Source organism: Mustela nivalis, assembly GCF_964662115.1.
Source record: "Mustela nivalis genome assembly, chromosome: 4".
NCBI classification, from domain to species: domain Eukaryota; kingdom Metazoa; phylum Chordata; class Mammalia; order Carnivora; family Mustelidae; genus Mustela; species Mustela nivalis.
The window spans coordinates 6,054,705-6,070,865 of record NC_139023.1 but is presented as its reverse complement, the minus strand read 5'-3'; the positions used below and the strand labels follow the sequence as shown (position 1 = coordinate 6,070,865).

Here is a 16,161-nt window from a genome sequence, read left to right as displayed (position 1 = left end):
AACGACTTTGCAGTGTCCCCAGCTTGGGGAACAAGCAACTGTCCGTTCTTGGTCAGGATCATGGTAATCGAGAGCCCCACGGGGGTCTGTGCCGAGGGCAGGAGAAGGGGTGAGCACATCTGAGACCGCCTACAGGCGGAGGTGAGACAGACTGTGGGAAGGGTGCAGCTGGGACAAAGGGGCTCGTTCACGACCCCGACAGCCACCTTCCGAAAGCCTGGATGTTCGCTTCGTCCTGAAAACCCAGGAGGACCTGAGCGTGGGCACGCTGTTACTGCTGGGTCTGGCCGGAGCCTCTGCTCCCGCGATTACTGTGGCGCGACACGTCCCGGCGCCCCGTCACCGGGGTCTGCGTTTGTCATTCTTTTGATTACTCCTGGGTTATTGCAATATTTTCTTGCATATTTGATTTCCTTCAAGGCCAACTTGGGAAAGGTTTAAAGTGGTTTTTGTTTTCTTTTTAATCTTCAATGGAAGCTATGCAGATTGAGGGACTGGAACTCCGTAGTTAGTGACTTCTAGACCAAATGAAAACAGCGTTTCATCTAAATTTGATCTTGCCTTTCAGAAATTTCCAACTGGTCCTAACTAAATTACTAGCGAGAGTACTATGCTTTGACTTGCGGGAGGGGGAGGAAGAGTTAGGAGTCCTTACGAGCTCTCGGGTAGCTGGTTGGAGCCTCTCCTAGTCTGAGGCCTGAACTGTCCCTCTGTCCATCCGACGCTTCAGACTTGGCAGAGACTGACGGAGGTGAAGTGACTTATCCCGGGTCATGTGTTCAGCAGACGCTTACTGAGTACCTCCAACGTGCCAGCCAGTCCGCTGGGCTCCATGAGCGACCCAAGCACGAGGCTCTGTGGGTGTGCCGGTCCCTTAACTATGCGCGTCTGTAGCAGATCAAGGTCAGGACCTGCCATCCGTTCTGTTCTCTGACCTCCTGCTGTAGAAAGGCCAAAGTAACTGACAGATACATCCTCAGCTGAGCATTTCCTAGCATCATCTCGAGAGCTCGTGTTCTCAATGTAGAAGTGAACAGAAAAGTCACCTAACTTGCAGCCCCGAGACCCGCGGAAACCCGCGGGAGGAATTTCAAGAGGGTGGCCTGCGCCCTCTTCTGGTGGGAAGGACCATTGTCCTGCTGTGTGTGCGACTTGGCCAACAGCCTTCGGGAAGCTTGGTTAGTTAGTTCAATGCTCAAGAAGCCGATTTGTTATGCAATGAGTATATCTGGGTGGAAAAGTGTACCTTTTCTAGTTCCAGAAGACCTTTTCCAGTTTTTTCAGTTAAGTGAATTAAATGTTGCTTAGAACATTTAACACGAAACCATATTGCTTAGAAGAACAGTCCTAGCAAGCCGGAGACTAGTAAAAATGACTTGTTTTGGTGGGTCTTTATGCCACTGCAAAATGTAGGCCTAGATGTTAAGTCACCAGATTGACGTACCTCTCCAGGAGAACCGAACCCGCTCCCGTGGCACCATTTCCTCAGCTGGTAGCCCCTGACTCATACCCAGAGAGACCGCTTGGGTATAATACAACACAGAACGCTGACTCGATACCAGGTTTCTCAATTCCTGGTTTGTTCTCCAAACTCTTGGCACCCCTGCTGTGTAACTAAGGAGTCAACTTCACGTCTCGTCCACACTGACCAGCAGGCTGTAGGTTTCCTGGGTGCATCCGGGATAGCGCGCTCACATGAGAAGGAAAAATGCTATGCGTCCAGGCAACAATTACGGCAGGGGTCGGGAAGATTCTGTGACCCTGGAAGGCCAAGACTGCAGTCTGAGAGGCGCAGCCCCTTGAAAATACCTCCACGTTCACTGTGTCACAGCTGCCCCGGGGCCCCCCTGAGAAACAGGGAGTCAGCATCGTTCTTACACTTTTCACAGAAGGAGAAGCGCACAGGCAGGCTACAGGACTCCCCCAGAGGCATCGGGGAGATGCGCAGGCCTGACTCCCAGTCCCCCCAGTATTGCCTTTGGCATTTTCCAGCGCACGTCTGCCTGGAATCAAGAGCCCTACGCATAGTACTCACTCATCAGTAAATATTTATTCATGTAATTTCTGGGAAGGGACTGAATAGAATTTTTCACACATTTCTGAAGGAGCAGCAGGTGGTCAAGCGAAGCTTCTGGAACGAGCTGTGTACTCTTTTGTTCTTACAATGCAGGGGTGAAGACAGGGAAGCGGTGGGCGTGTTGGTCAACTGCCCGGCCTACTACCGTGTGTCTGCCCCCAAGGCCGAGCTCCTGAACAAGATCAAGGCCATGCCGGCGGACGTGAGTGAGGAGGAGGAGCAGGTGGACGTCAATGAAAAGAAGGTAAAGAACAGGGGGGCTGTGTTCTGATCTCCCCCGAAGGTAGCCAGGGTCCTAGGAAGGTTCCTGGCCCCTTGGGGCAGGAGAGGAAGAAGGGCCTGTGCAGCAGCAGCCCCACCCATGCCGTCACCGGACGCTCGACTTCATGGCATTTAGTGATTTCTCACAGCTTTCCTATCACTCACAGTTTTTATAGATGACACAAGTGAGGGTCCCTTCCTAGAGGTTGCAGAGCTGAAACTAAACCCAGGTTCCCTGACTCTTAATCCAACACAGAGACCCAGTGCTCAGGGCTGCCCAGCGGTGCCCAGGGTCAGTGTCATTTTCATTTCATGTTTCATGGTCAGAAGGACCACGGAACCTGGAAAATGTAGAAACCTTAAGGGAAAAGACCAACTGTCCAAAGACGCTCGTGAGAAAAGGTGGTGTTAATCTCCGGGTCCCCCAGTGCTCTCCGCAGCGCCTGGTGAAGGGCTTGGAAGCACCCCCTGGAAGTTAGCAGCCGGCATGGAGAGCCCTGCAGAAGTTTCAAATGCAAAGCATTTTAAAAATGACTGTGATGCCGCCTGTCTTCCCGCACCCGTGGCACTCTAAGCCCAGCTGTGCCTGCAGGGGAGCACGTTCTCGCCTCCCACGCTCCTGCCTGCTGCCCCACAGGGGCCGCCTGCCTCTGCACTTTCAGCCCTTCAGACCCGTCAGGCCTCGATCCCGAGAAAGGGCTCTTTGTTAAAGCACGTCCCTTGCTGCGCTTGGAATGTGAGTGGCTCTCCGTGGTACCAAGTCCAGGAGCAGCTTTCTTTTTTTTTTTTTAAGGTTTTATTTATTTATTTGACAGAGAGAGAGATCACAAGTAGGCAGAGAGGCAGGCAGAGAGAGAGGAGGAGGAAACAGGCTCCCCGAGGAGCAGAGAGCCCGATGTGGGGCTCGATCCAAGGACCCTGGGATCATGGCCTGAGCCGAAGGCAGAGGCTTGAACCCACTGAGCCACCCAGGTGCCCCAAGGAGCAGCTTTCTTACGTGATTCTGTTTCACTTACTCTCCAGGTCCCTAAGCTCTCCAGCCTCCGCGCGGATTGAGACCGCAGGGTACAGACCCTGGGAGCAGGGAGTCGTGGGGCAGCGGGGGGTGGGGGGGTTAGGGATCTCAGAGCAGCCGCACTGCCCTCGCTCCTCCGGCTCCGGCTGATGCGGCCACCCCGGCACCACGCTCTCCCAGCCCAAGGCTTCCCTGTGTAAACACCTGCTTCGTGGCACACCTTCTGGCATGTCCCTTACTCCAGTGCCGCCAAAGGCCCCCATTGAATGGGCCCTCCAGTCAGGGGAAAAACCCGCCTGCTCTGGGCTGTCTGTACTTGTCCCAGAGGGGGCGCTATAAGCACCATTACAGACACCGGAGTGTCATGTGCCCTTTCACTGAATATTTGACAGGTTTGGGGGTTTTTATTTTTTGCAGGTAAACACATCCTATTTTACAGTAGCAGTGGGACAAATTACTCATTGCTTAAAAAAAAAAAAAACGCATTTTTATCACTTTATTATCAGCCTCTCACTCTGATTATTATGTGGCTAAAGTATTTTTAAACCGAAAATATTAGGGCACAGAGGATTAATACTCACAGGAGGTACAGGAGTTACCACGTACTAAGCACTTCTCGTTAGGCGTGGGCCCTGTTTTCATAGGGGCCACATCACCTTTATTTCCACAAAACTTCCTCACACCTGAATTGCCACTTTTTACACCCAAGTTATCAGAATGGGTCAGAAGGGGTCAGGGCAAGAGGAGAAGTCAAGGCAAAAGGTCTGGCCTGGAAAAAGACCTGGAGAAACACAGGGAGGGCGTGTGTGCCACAGAAAGCTTTTGCTAGCAGTTTGATACTTTGGGATGTAAAACAAAAAGCCTCCGGCCTCACTTAGAAATTAGCAAAGTTAGAGGATCACACAGGAAGGTGATGGATCCCAGAAGGTCATGGAGGTCATGCGGGGCTCTGTGTGAAAGGCTGGAGAGTTTGGATCTTAAGGTGGACAGAAGACCCTGTCTTCTGAGAGAGGTTTTGAATGAACTGCACGCTTATTCATGTGTGGCAGGATTTTCACTGGTGTCATTTGCATTTACATATCTGATCTGGAAACAAAATAGATGTGTTTTAAGTGATGTGGCAGGCATCATCGAGTTGAAAATGCAGTTCCCTTCCTGATGCACATACAACAAACTTTTCTAAGGTTGATTTTAAAAAACGATGCTGGGTCAAGATTGTTCCAAGGTAGAGCACAGCCTTCCACTAACTTTTGTAAGGTAATACTTTGTTACCTGATATTTAAAGTTATTAATAACCTAAGCTCTATTTCTAGGCATGAAATTCACTAGGAGTCTGTGGAAACTAGAGTCCCAATTTAAAATTAATATTTTTAAAAATTAAATTAGCCTTTGAGCTCAATTCTGTTTTAACGTATTTTTATGTAAACATCGTAGATGATGGATTATCACGTTCCCAGTAAATGTAAGCATTAAAGGATGAAACCCTTTCATTGTCTGAACATAACTAAAGATGGTCTAATAACTAGAAGTTTAAGTCATCTGCCTAACCTTGCTGTATCTATTGGGCGAAAATCTGCTTCAACAGATCCCATGATTCTTTGTTCTGAAGGCCAGAAGTTTTGGCTTAGGGACTTAGCGGAATATTTCAAAAGGCAAAACGAATCTGTTGTTCCTCAGAACTGGCTTTCCCCAAGAGATCATCGGTGACCCAGATGGCTCTCAGCTGCACTTTTCTGCTGTTCTTCATTCCTCAAGTTCCAGATTCCTCTGTGGTCTTTCATCCCTTCAGCCTGAAAGAATTCAGCATTTCTTTTAAAATAGGTCCGCTGGTGACAGTTTCTCTTAGCTTTTCTTAGTCTTGGAATGTCTTTATTCCGCTGCCATTCTTGGAGGATATTCTCACTGGATATGGGATTCCGAGTTGACTGTTCTTTTTCTTTTAGCAATTTAGAATTGTTGCTGCACTTTCTTACTCCCATGGTTTCTGATGAGAAATGCACAGTCATTTAAGTATTGTTTCTCCTATATGCCATGTGTTGTTTTTCTCTGGCTGCTTTAAATTTTTTTTTTTTTTTTCTGTATCTTTGGTTTTCAGGAGTTCGATTATGATCTGTGTGGGCCTGATTTTCTTTGGTTTCTCCTATTTGGCATTTACTAACTTCTTGATTCTGTAAATTTATGTCTTTCACTAAATTCGGGAACTTTTCAGCCATCATTATGTCTTCAAATGTTTTTTATGTACTAATCTTTTTTCTCCTTTTGGGACTCGAGTACCACAAATATTAGACCTTTTGATATTGCCCCACGAATCCCTGAAGCTCTGTTCAGATTGGATAATTTCTATAGGTCTGTCTTCATTCTGCCAGTGATTTTCTTAATTTCAAATTAGGTTTTAGATCCCAAATTTCCAGTTACTTTTTTTGTTTTTAGATTTTATTTATTTGAGAGGTCAAGAATAAGTTGGTAGAGGGTCAGGTGGGGAATGGAGAGAGAGAATCAAAGCAGATTCTGTGCTGAGCAGAGCCTGACATGGGGCTCGATCTCATAACCCTGAGATCATGTCCTAAGCTGAAATCAAGAGTCAGATGCGTAACCGAATGAACCACCCAAGCATCCTCCACTCAGTTAGGTTTTTTTGTAGTGTCTATTTCTTTGCCAACAACTTCTGTCCTCATTTCAAGGGTGTTTACTTTTACTTTGGAGGAAGGTTTTAAAAGCTATTTTAAGGACTTTGGTAATCCCAGCACTGGGGCTAGCACCTGTTAATGGTCTTCCCCTGGGAATTGCTCACAGTTTTACTGTGTGTGTGTGTGTGTGTGTGTGTGTGTGTGTGTGTTTAAATTGGGAAATTTTGTATTCTGAACATTTGGGGTATTATGTTGTGAGATCCCGAGTTTTGTTAAAATCCTCTAAATGGATTTTTTGTTTTTATTTTAGCAGACAGACTATCCAGCTTCAGACTATAAGTTCTGCCCCAATTTTGGGTGCAGGCTCCAATATCACTTTCATTTTCAGAGCCTTTGCTGTGCTGTCCCAAGCATGCGCCATTCAGAGGTTAGCCTGGGACTTGGGTGGTTGCTTCTATCATATAGTTCAGTTCTCACAGCCTTTTCTGTGCTGGTTTGGGTCTGTCCTACACACATGCACCTTGAGTCTGAGCATAGGCAGTGTCAGTTCGTACACAGAATTTGGGGATCTTCTTTCTAACTCTCTCCTGTCTGGTATTTTCCCCCACATTCCCTGGCTCCCGGCAGCTCCTTTGCCTGGGCCTCTGGCTGGGGAGGTAAGTTCTTCTGATTATAGCTGCCTGTGCTGCTCTGCTGTTCTGCATGACTGGGACCCCCCTCCATAAAAGAAAGAAGAAACGGGGGATTCCCCTCACACTGTTCAGGCCAGTGCCTCGGAACAGAAAGAAGGTTTTCTTAGGGTTTTCAGTGCCTGAGCCATCACTGCAGCGTGCAGCTCAGGGAGTCTACTCTTGGGCACTAGGGCTAGGAGGAGAAAAAAAGGACGGTCCAAACAGGATTTTCCCCGCATTCTTGAGCTCACAGAGGCCCCTTTTCTGGTCTTCTTGTTTTAAAGGCAGGGCTTTCCTCAGAGTTCTGCTGCGGCACCCTGTGTGCAAGTCAGCCCTGGTCAGAGCAAGAGCATAAAGGGGGAGGCAGGAAACTAGGCCCGGTTCTGGGTCGTTCCTTCACCTTCGGCTCCCTGCCCCGGCACCCTGCCGCACTTCGCGTGACAGAGCCCCCTTCAGAGTCCAGGGGCTCAGTTGTGCCATCCGGGGAGGGAGGCTGTGGTGAGCGTACCTTGACCTTGGCCAAGGTCAGGCATTTCTCGCTCTTCCCCCTCCCCAAGATGTTCCAGGAGGGAGACAGCTGGGGCAGGCGGGCGGTTTAGAACCGTCCCTGGCAGCTGTGGAGGAAGACCGGAGGAAGAGGCGGTGGCTGGGAGGCGATTTCGGGAACGTGATGCTTCCTGTGTAACTGGGACCCGGGAGAAACAGATGGAGGCGCGGGGAGCAGAGTGGACAGAACCGGGGACAGATCAGACATGGCGCGTAGTAGAGAGAAGAGGGTCAAGGCTGCCTCTCGAGTTCCTGGCCTGGGACTGACCGTACTGAAACGGGGAAAACAGGGAGGTCCTTTAGGGAGGGACGATGGTGGGCTTAGTTGAATTTAAAGAAACTCAATACTGTTTCTTCTGTATCAGAGATGCCTGACACCCAGAGCCGAGAGACCGTGCTAGGTGAGCAGGACAGCGTCCTGCCGACAGGCCCTGCTCAGAGGAAAGGAACGAGAAAGAGCCACTCTTGGCAGAGACTGCACCAGAGAACATTTGAAAGGGCAGTCGAGTCCCCAGGATCCTTCTGTTTTGCTCGGGTCACCCAGCAGGGAGTGGAGGTTTGATCCCAGTTCTGTCCCTGGGACAAAAATCACCCCTGACTTTTCTCTCTGGGATGAAATTCAGCTGAGAAAACAACCATGTGCTACTGCCCAGATCCTCCCATTTAAAACCAACCAACCCAAGAAACAACAAAGCCGACGGGTGAAATACCTTGGTCTTTCTCATTTTTACTAGGAGGAACCTCAACTCCCCTCTGCCCCTAACCCTGGCCACGCGGCTGGGAGTCTGCAGTTACTCTTACTTGACGTGAAGACGGTCCACAGGCAGAGGCCAGCCGCGTTAGTAGTGACCTGACCGGCCACACTGTCAGCACAAAGTCCTGCGCAGGAGGCAAAAGAGGTTGCTGCGTAGGGCAGAAGGTGACCCCCGCAGGCGTCACGCTGCCGTGAGCAGCCTGTGCCGTTCGCACTGTTCCCAAATCAATGACAGCACAGAAAGAAATAACGTGAAAGTGTGTAACACTTTTATATGTCTCAGGAGTGCTTGCACAAGCTTTATTGTATTTGAGCTTCCTAACTTTTCTAGAAACTATTTTAAGGCAGTGACGAAGCGCCTGACCCCTGGAGCCAGACGACCTGACTCCGGCAATAACCTCCATCCGCCTGACTTTCCTCATTAATAGAACCAGGATGAGGAAGGTCCCTCTCTCATCGGGTCACCGTGAGTTCTCAAATAGTGGGACACTTACATGGTGCCTGGCTCCGAGAAGCAGCTTAACGTTCCAACATTATTAGCTCTGGGCAGGTGGTGTTATCCCCGGGCTCTGAGTGAAAAAGCAGAGACGCAAAGGCTCGGGTGGCTTACCCGCTGCTGAGTTCTCCATCAGAGCCTCGGCTCCTGCAGCAGGGAAGCGGCGGGGAAGGGGCCCAGCAGGGTTGCTGCAGGCAGATGGAGAGGTGGGAGGGAGGGTCTGTTAGCACCGGAGCCTTATCAATAGCATCTCACCCAGGGGGACCTACCGGTTTACACCCGTTGCGGAGGTAAAGGAATAAATTTCAGTGATTCTGCAAATTAAGTAGCTCCATACGAGTATGTTGCTAAAACAGACCCCTCCAGAAAGACCTCTATTGTCTCTCCCACAGTGAATTCTGCAGATAGAAGTTGCTCGAGTTTCTTTGGTTGCTTTTTATTTTTTGAAGAGGGCTGCCCGGCAGAGAAACGGTGGCTGAGTACAGCCAACTTTCCCCTTGTTGCCTTCACATCCCTTTTAACTGCATTTTTTAAAGCCAAATTTCCAAAATTTAAAGGCTAATTAGAAAGATAAATAAAATGCCATCCCAATATGCACCGTTTTGGGCCAGGGCCAGGCGTGACTGGTGTGACTGCTCAGTAACTGTACACCCGAGCCTGGCCGTATGTGCTAATACGTCGCATTACAGCCCAGCGAAGAGCCTTCAGAAATCAGAATGCCATGAAGGGGGACCTGGTTCATCCCGCAGGATCCTCCCTGCGTCATCCCCAGACACGCGCGTCCCCTTCCGTTCCTGCTCACGCCACCAAGCCCCCGCATACACGCCAGTTGCCATAGCGGGGCTTGCGGCTCTGGCCAGCGTTGGTGTCTTTGAGACCAAAACAGGGTGTAGCGCAGAGGACAGATAGAGGATTAGATGGCTGAGCCTGACCCCTGCCTGCTGCTCGCTGTGTCGCGTTCTTGGGGGGTGAGCCCAGGCCACACTTGCTTGAGAAGCCCTTTCGGTGTTGCGTGGGAGCCCGAGAGCCCTGGCGAGCCGAGTCCAGCAGAAGCCCAGCCCAACGCGCCAGGGCACACTTCTCCTAAGTGGTCTCTGTTCCTTCAAAAATTCGAAGTCAGCACGCCTGTCCCTAAAGTACCAGCTTCTGAGGCCGCCGTGAGGATTTTTAACGATACCCGTTACAATTATTAACAGAAGTGCTTTGAGTTCCAGAACCAATGACACAATATTGGTTTCCAAAGATGTCCTAGTTCTAGAAAAGAAAAAACACGAGGCCATTACCCACTTTCCTTTCTACTAGTTTTTTAAAAGACTTTTCTAGAAACTACTCCAGACACGAGGCTAACATAGACCTCGCAACATGTAAATAATCAGAGACCTTTTCGTGACGCTGGAGTACAGCCGTGTTGCTGCGCAGTCACCGGCCTCCTTGGGTTTGGGGTAACTGGTTTTCTGTAGCAGGGCAGTCCGGTGACACGGAGGGGTGAGCCGGGTAGTGCAGCCTGTAAGTCGGGCCTGACTTCATGCGCGGGTCAGCCTCTCTTGCTGTCTGTCCGAACACAGTAATGACATTTGGCTTCTCTCAACCGTGTCCAGCGGGAATATGGGAAGAGGTAACCGCAGGCAGTGTTGATTTTCCCTCCTGCTTTCTATCCGTGCTCTTCTCCTCCTCGGCACGGCCTCACCGAGCGGGATCGGTGCACTCCGCGCGGTGTTCTGCCCCAGCTCCTCAGCTGGCCGCGCAGCAGGCAGACACCAGAGCTGCCAGCCAGCATTGGTAGGGGTTTTTTTTGGAAAGTAAGTTTTCCAGGAGAACATAAGGAAAATGAAGCAATATTCTCTCCCACCTGCACTTTTCTGGGTTCAGACTCCTCCACTGGGAAGTCAGATAGACTGCACGGCTTTTTCCGCGACTAAAATTATCCTTGACTGACTTTGTCCTAACCAAACAGGAAAGCTGGAGATGATAAGCTATGAGGAGTTAGTGCAGCAGATGGGGATATTTTAGTCACCCTTAGCCTTTGGGATTAGGCAAGTCGAGAGACAAGTTGTTACCATGCAAGCCAGAATTTGGACATTTCAAGGACATTATGCACTTTACTTAGACCAGAAGATTGGAGTGTCCCAATGGCCCAGCTTCAAGATGGGTGCATCATGGAGAAATAAATATTTCGCCCTTATCATTGTGATTATTGCATTTTCGGGTGATGTTATAGAAATAGTACAGAAAGCCCTCAGAGCCCTTCAATTCTATTAGTCCAAATGTTTTCTCTTTTTCTACTTTTTCTTCCTCTAAAAATGAAGATTTACTCTAACATCAAAAACCTGTGATTATTTTTTACCAAGTTTCCAACTGATGCCACATGGCTTGGTTTTATATAAATGCATAAAAAATTTTTTTTGAGCTAGAACCATTTTAGTGGTTAAAGAAATAGGGTGTTCTTTTGTGGTTTTTTTTTAAGATTTTATTTGTCAGACAGAGAGCACAAGTAGGGGCAGCGGCAGGCAGAGGGAGAAGCAGGCTCCCTGCTAAGCAAGGAGCCCGATGCATGACTCAATCTCAGGACCTGAGATCATGACCTGAGCCAAAGGCAGATGCTTAACCAACTGAGCCACCCAAGCGTCACTAAAGAAATAGGTTTTAACCAAAAAAAGATTATGTTCTTTCTCCATCTGGCTACCTTAGGCTAAGAGAAAAACAAAAGCCTAATTTAAAAAATCACAAAGTTTAATTTTTCTTGTAGCAAAGTAGTAGACATTTAATAGAAGTGTCGTCAAAAATGGGGCGCCTGGGTGGCTCAGTGGGTTAAGCCTCTGCCTTCGGCTCAGGTGATGATCTCAGGGTCCTGGGATCGAGCCCTGCATCGGGCTCTCTGCTCAGCGGGGAGCCTGCTTCCCCCCTCTCTCTGCCTGCCTCTCTGCCTACTTGTGAGTTTTCTATCAAATAAATAAAATCTTAAAAAAAAAAAAAAAAGAAATGTCAAACTTGAAACCACTAAGACCTGTACTTCATTCCCTCAGTTAAATATATCGGATATTTGCCGAATTGTTCTGCACGGATAGAAATTTGCAATAAGGGTGGCAAATTATACAGCTCAGGCAACTGAAGACAGTGCAGTGGAAAGACCGTGGGGCTGACTTCTGATAAAGGTCCCGGTGAATATTTCCAAGGGCAGACGTACAAGGTCGCTGTTAAAGCAGGCTGACTGGAGTTCAGGGAAGCCCCTTGATGGTCCGTGCACCTCGGCCCATCCCCTCACCTAAGTGTGTCTCTCCTGCTTGCACTTGTGGATAAAATAGTACCTCCGGCACCACTGTTGGGGCGACTGAAGGAGGTGATCGCGTGTGGTTCGTGGCACACAGTAACTGCTCTCGATGGTAACTAGCGTCCCTAGTCCGCTCAGCTCTCTGACCTGGGGCGAGTCCCTTAATTCCTTCAACTCTTGGCTTCTCTACCTGTAAAACAAGAAATATTTACCCTTTTTGAGGATCTTGAAAAGCCTTTCAAAACCGAGTTAACAAGCCCATTGGAAGTCAGCGGCGTATGTGGCATGAGGACTGGACACATTACGAGGTGACTGTAGTCAAGGGAAAGATTCAGACATTCAGGGAAAGGAAAGAATATTGTGACCTAACGTTGGGGGCAGTCCCTACAGATTAGGGGAGGCAAGATGTGGCAGGGAGAGGTCAGTCCTCCCTGCACTGGCAACGCCACTGACCAAGCTTCGCGGTGTGTCCCCTCTGTCATCACAGGCCGAGCTCATTGGGAGCCTCACTCACAAGCTTGAGACCCTCCGGGAAGCGAAAGGGAGTCTGCTGATGGACATCAAGCTCAATAATGCCTTGGGGGAAGAGGTGGAGGCTTTGATCCAGGAGCTCTGCAAGCCCAACGAGTTTGACAAGTACAAGATGTTCATCGGGGACTTGGACAAGGTGGTCAACCTGCTGCTGTCCCTCTCGGGGCGCCTGGCCCGCGTGGAGAACGTCCTGAGCGGCCTCGGCGAGGATGCCAGCCGCGAGGAAAGGGTAGGTGGCGCGGGGCTTCAGGGCCCCCCGTTTTTCCCCCCGGAAGCCGTGCACACAGACAGGTGCCATTAAACAGACCCCTTCCCTGGAGAAGATCACAGTCCCGGGGGCGGAGAGAGAGCCGGAGTACAGGTTACCAGGAAACACAGAAGGAGGCGTCTTGCATGCCGAAAGGGAGGGCTGACACTTGGGGCTCAGGGAATGCTTAGGAAAGTAAAAGACAGGGGCCAGGGTTTCTCTCCTTCTTTCTATCCCAGGAAAAGGAAGAGACAACAGCATGGTGGGGGCTGATATTAGAGAAAGGGGGGGACAGACAGGAGAGGGCACGGGAACGAGGGCTCCAGGTCCAGGGAACCTGCCCGTGTTTTGTGGGGCTGCAGGCCCTCCGTGAAGGTGCACCCAGGTGTCCCCACTGCGCCCCCTGCTGGAGGGAACGGGCAGGTGTAAGAGTGGCGGCAACACCGGGTGATGTCCAGGGCCTGCGTCTTTGCCCAGCACCGCGGGCTTCCCGCTTCATCTGCGGGCTCCTGAGTCCTCGCAACAGGCCAGCACGGGACAGAGCCCAGATATGAGGGGTCCTGCCGCAGACCCACGTTTTATTCACTAGGTTGAACTTAATTCCTTAGCTACAGAGCATTCCTCCCTACTCATCTTTTTAAAGATCTTACGTATTTATTTGAGGGAGAGAGCGCACAAGCAAGGAGAGGGGCAGAGGCAGAGGAGAAGCAGGCTCCCCGCTGAGCTGGGAGCTTGACACGGGACTCATCCCAAGACCCTGAGATCATGACCTGAGCTGAAGGCAGACGCTTCACCCACTGAGCCACCCAGGCGCCCCCACCCACTCACCCCATTGCTTTACAGCAAATGCTGGGTGTCTGACGTACGCCACTGGGCTCATGGGATGTGACTGGGAGCAAAGCAGACAGATCCCTGCCCCCAGGGAACTCACCAAGAGAAGTGAGACCATCAACAGGGCTGTGACTACTGTACCTGAGTATTTACACCAGAAGTTGACAAGCGCCCCAGCAATCAGGACGCTTCTTGGCTGACTTGCTCCGTCTCCTATCTACAGCTCTTTTGTTCAGAGCCACCAGGGACTTCCCATTTATTTCTCCTACACATTACATGAAAAGGAAGTTGTCTTTTTTCCAAACAGAAAAAGTCTAGTGTGCCTCCGTGGCTCAGTGAGTTAAAGCCTCTGCCTTCGCCTCAGATCATGATCCCAGGGTCCTGGGATCGAGCCCCACATCTCGCTCTCTGCTCATAGGGAGCCTGCTTCCTCCTCTCCCTCTGTCTGCCTCTCTGCTTATTGTGATCTCTGTCAAATAAATAAACAAAATCTTTAAAAAAAAAAAAAGCCACGTTAAAATTATTATAAAGTAAATTAGCCCTAAAGATAACATGCTACCTTCCCCCTGGGTTTATATAAGAAATGCTCAGAATATGAAATCATTGTTAAATAGAACTCCTCTCATGTTTGACTCACGAGGCCTGAAAACTAGAAACAGATTTCTTTAGATATGGGAAATAGGACATTCCCAGTGTTATTTGTGGCTCAGGGCAGAGGTTCTCAATCTCCAGCTGCAGAAGAATCCGTCACCCGGGAGGCTGAAACAGCTTTCTGGGTCCCAGCCCTTAGATGCAGTTGGTGGGTCAGGGCCTGAAAATGTGCATTTCTAACAAATTCTCCAGAGATGCTGCTGCCGGTGTTTACACTTTGCGAACCGCTATAAATGCAAATACTTGTAAATACTCAAGGTAGCTTGAAGACTGGTCCTTTTTTAACCCCCTTCAGGTTTTTATCATGGTAAACTACACATAACCTAAAACGTGCCTTCTTAGCCATTTTGAAGTGTTAGTTCAGCTCCGCAGTGTTAGGTATATTCACGTTGCTGGGCAACTGAGCTCTAGAATTGTTCTTGCAAAACTGAAACTTTGTATCCATGAAACAGCTCCAGTCACCCCTGCCCCCCAGCTGTCAACCAGCATCCCGCTTTGTATCTCTGCGCTTGTGCCCACTCATCCGGGTACTGCAACCCCTAAGTACTCATGTCAGTGGAGTCACTGATTGTCCTTTGAAATCTAGAAGCCCCGAGTCAAGCTTTTACCCCAGCCAGTTTATTGTCCTGTCTCCTAAAGCTGCTGGATGACCGGACAAGTTGAGATCGGTACGCATGCAACAGAAGGTATTAAACCGACTTTCAAAGTCTCCTGACTCTAGAGCAGCAACTGACATGGAAACCCGGACGTTTCCCAGGCCCGGGAAAGGTGTCTCTGCAGACAGCTTCCCTCCCCCACCTCGCCCTCTGCTGACCCATTTGCTTTGTCCTGGCAGAGCTCGCTGAGTGAGAAGAGGAAGGTCCTGGCCGGACAGCACGAGGATGCCCGGGAGCTCAAGGAGAACCTGGACCGCAGGGAGCGTGTGGTGTTGGACATCCTGGCCAACTACCTCTCCGAGGAGCAACTCCAGGACTACCAGCATTTCGTGAAAATGAAGTCGACGCTCCTCATCGAGCAGCGCAAGCTGGACGACAAGATCAAGCTGGGCCGGGAGCAAGTCAAGTGTCTGCTGGAGAGTCTCCCCTCGGATTTCATCCCCAAGGCGGGGGCCTTGGCTCTGCCCCCAGACCTCGAGGGCCCGACGGCTCCTGCCGCGGGCTGCGCTGGGAGCGGCGTTTTCCCGGCGGTAACGTCTCCACTTTAACTGTCGCCAAGACCCAACCAAAAGATCCCCCTTTCTCTCGACACTATTTAATCTGAAAACTGTCTTAGTACAAACCACTGTTTAAATTGTATGGGTCATTGGGGTTTTTCTGGATAAAAGGAAAAAAATTCTATCCAGGAAAAGGCCTGTCTTTCCTTCTCACCCTCCACGACTGATCTGAGCGCGCGCATGCTGCTGGGAACTTACCCCTTTCTGGTCTCACTTTCTAGTAGAAGGAAAATCAATGAAACTGTGAGCACTGATTGGAGGGCGTCTGATTGTTTAGTTCTTAACAGGCGGAGGCAACGCAGAGTGTGTGTAACGCTCAGGAATGTATCCACAGTGGCCTTCCTTGCTTGTGGGCGGTGTGTCCTGACGACAGCTACAAGTACTCACCTGTATCATGAAGGGTCTGCAACATAAAGCCTTAAACACACACACACAGGAGAAAACTGTAAAACCTTGAACATTGTTATTTATATTTTTTAAAATGAAAAAGATCATTATGTTTGTGTGCTAACCACTTATCTGATTCTATTTTGTGGTGGACGTAGACAATTGTGTTTGAGCTTTGTATTTCGTGAAAACCTTAATGAAGAATTCCAAAGATAGTCTCATTGAGTGTGGAGACTTCTGTTTTTTTCTTCAACCCTTGGCTTGTTGGTCTTATGTACACACATATGAGCAGAGCTTCTGCGCTCGTGTTAGAATTTGTCATGGGGAACCCTGTTTCCACTGCTGCCGGTCATCACCACGTTCCTTCTACAACCAAGTGGAACGCTACACCTTGCCCAGGAAGAAGGTTTTGTGAAACACGGCTATCACGTCATTTGCTACCGTTTCGTGGCATTATCACTGTGCTGGGGAGATAAAGCTCCATGTTACTAACAAGGACAACAGCTCTCCAACCTGTATACGAGGAAAGTCAGAAACCAAACCAATTCAGAAGTAAACTCGTGCTGTCCTTCTGCATGGATTTGGG

The 16,161-nt window shown here is 49.7% G+C and overlaps 1 protein-coding gene across 5 annotated transcripts in view; it reads left to right on the top strand.

Annotated features, from left to right (window-relative positions):
- The window catches only part of SHROOM3 (shroom family member 3), a 186,315-nt gene extending 170,525 nt beyond the window's left edge, over positions 1 to 15,790 (top strand). For all 5 annotated transcript variants that reach the window (XM_082726957.1, XM_082726958.1, XM_082726959.1 and 2 more), the window contains exons 8-10: positions 2,171 to 2,321; positions 12,203 to 12,475; positions 14,811 to 15,790. In XM_082726957.1, coding sequence (XP_082583083.1) covers positions 2,171 to 2,321; positions 12,203 to 12,475; positions 14,811 to 15,179 — 793 coding nt within the window. In that variant the 3' untranslated portion in view covers positions 15,180 to 15,790. The remainder of the gene's footprint in view (positions 1 to 2,170; positions 2,322 to 12,202; positions 12,476 to 14,810) is intronic.
- Positions 15,791 to 16,161: the final 371 nt, after the last annotated feature.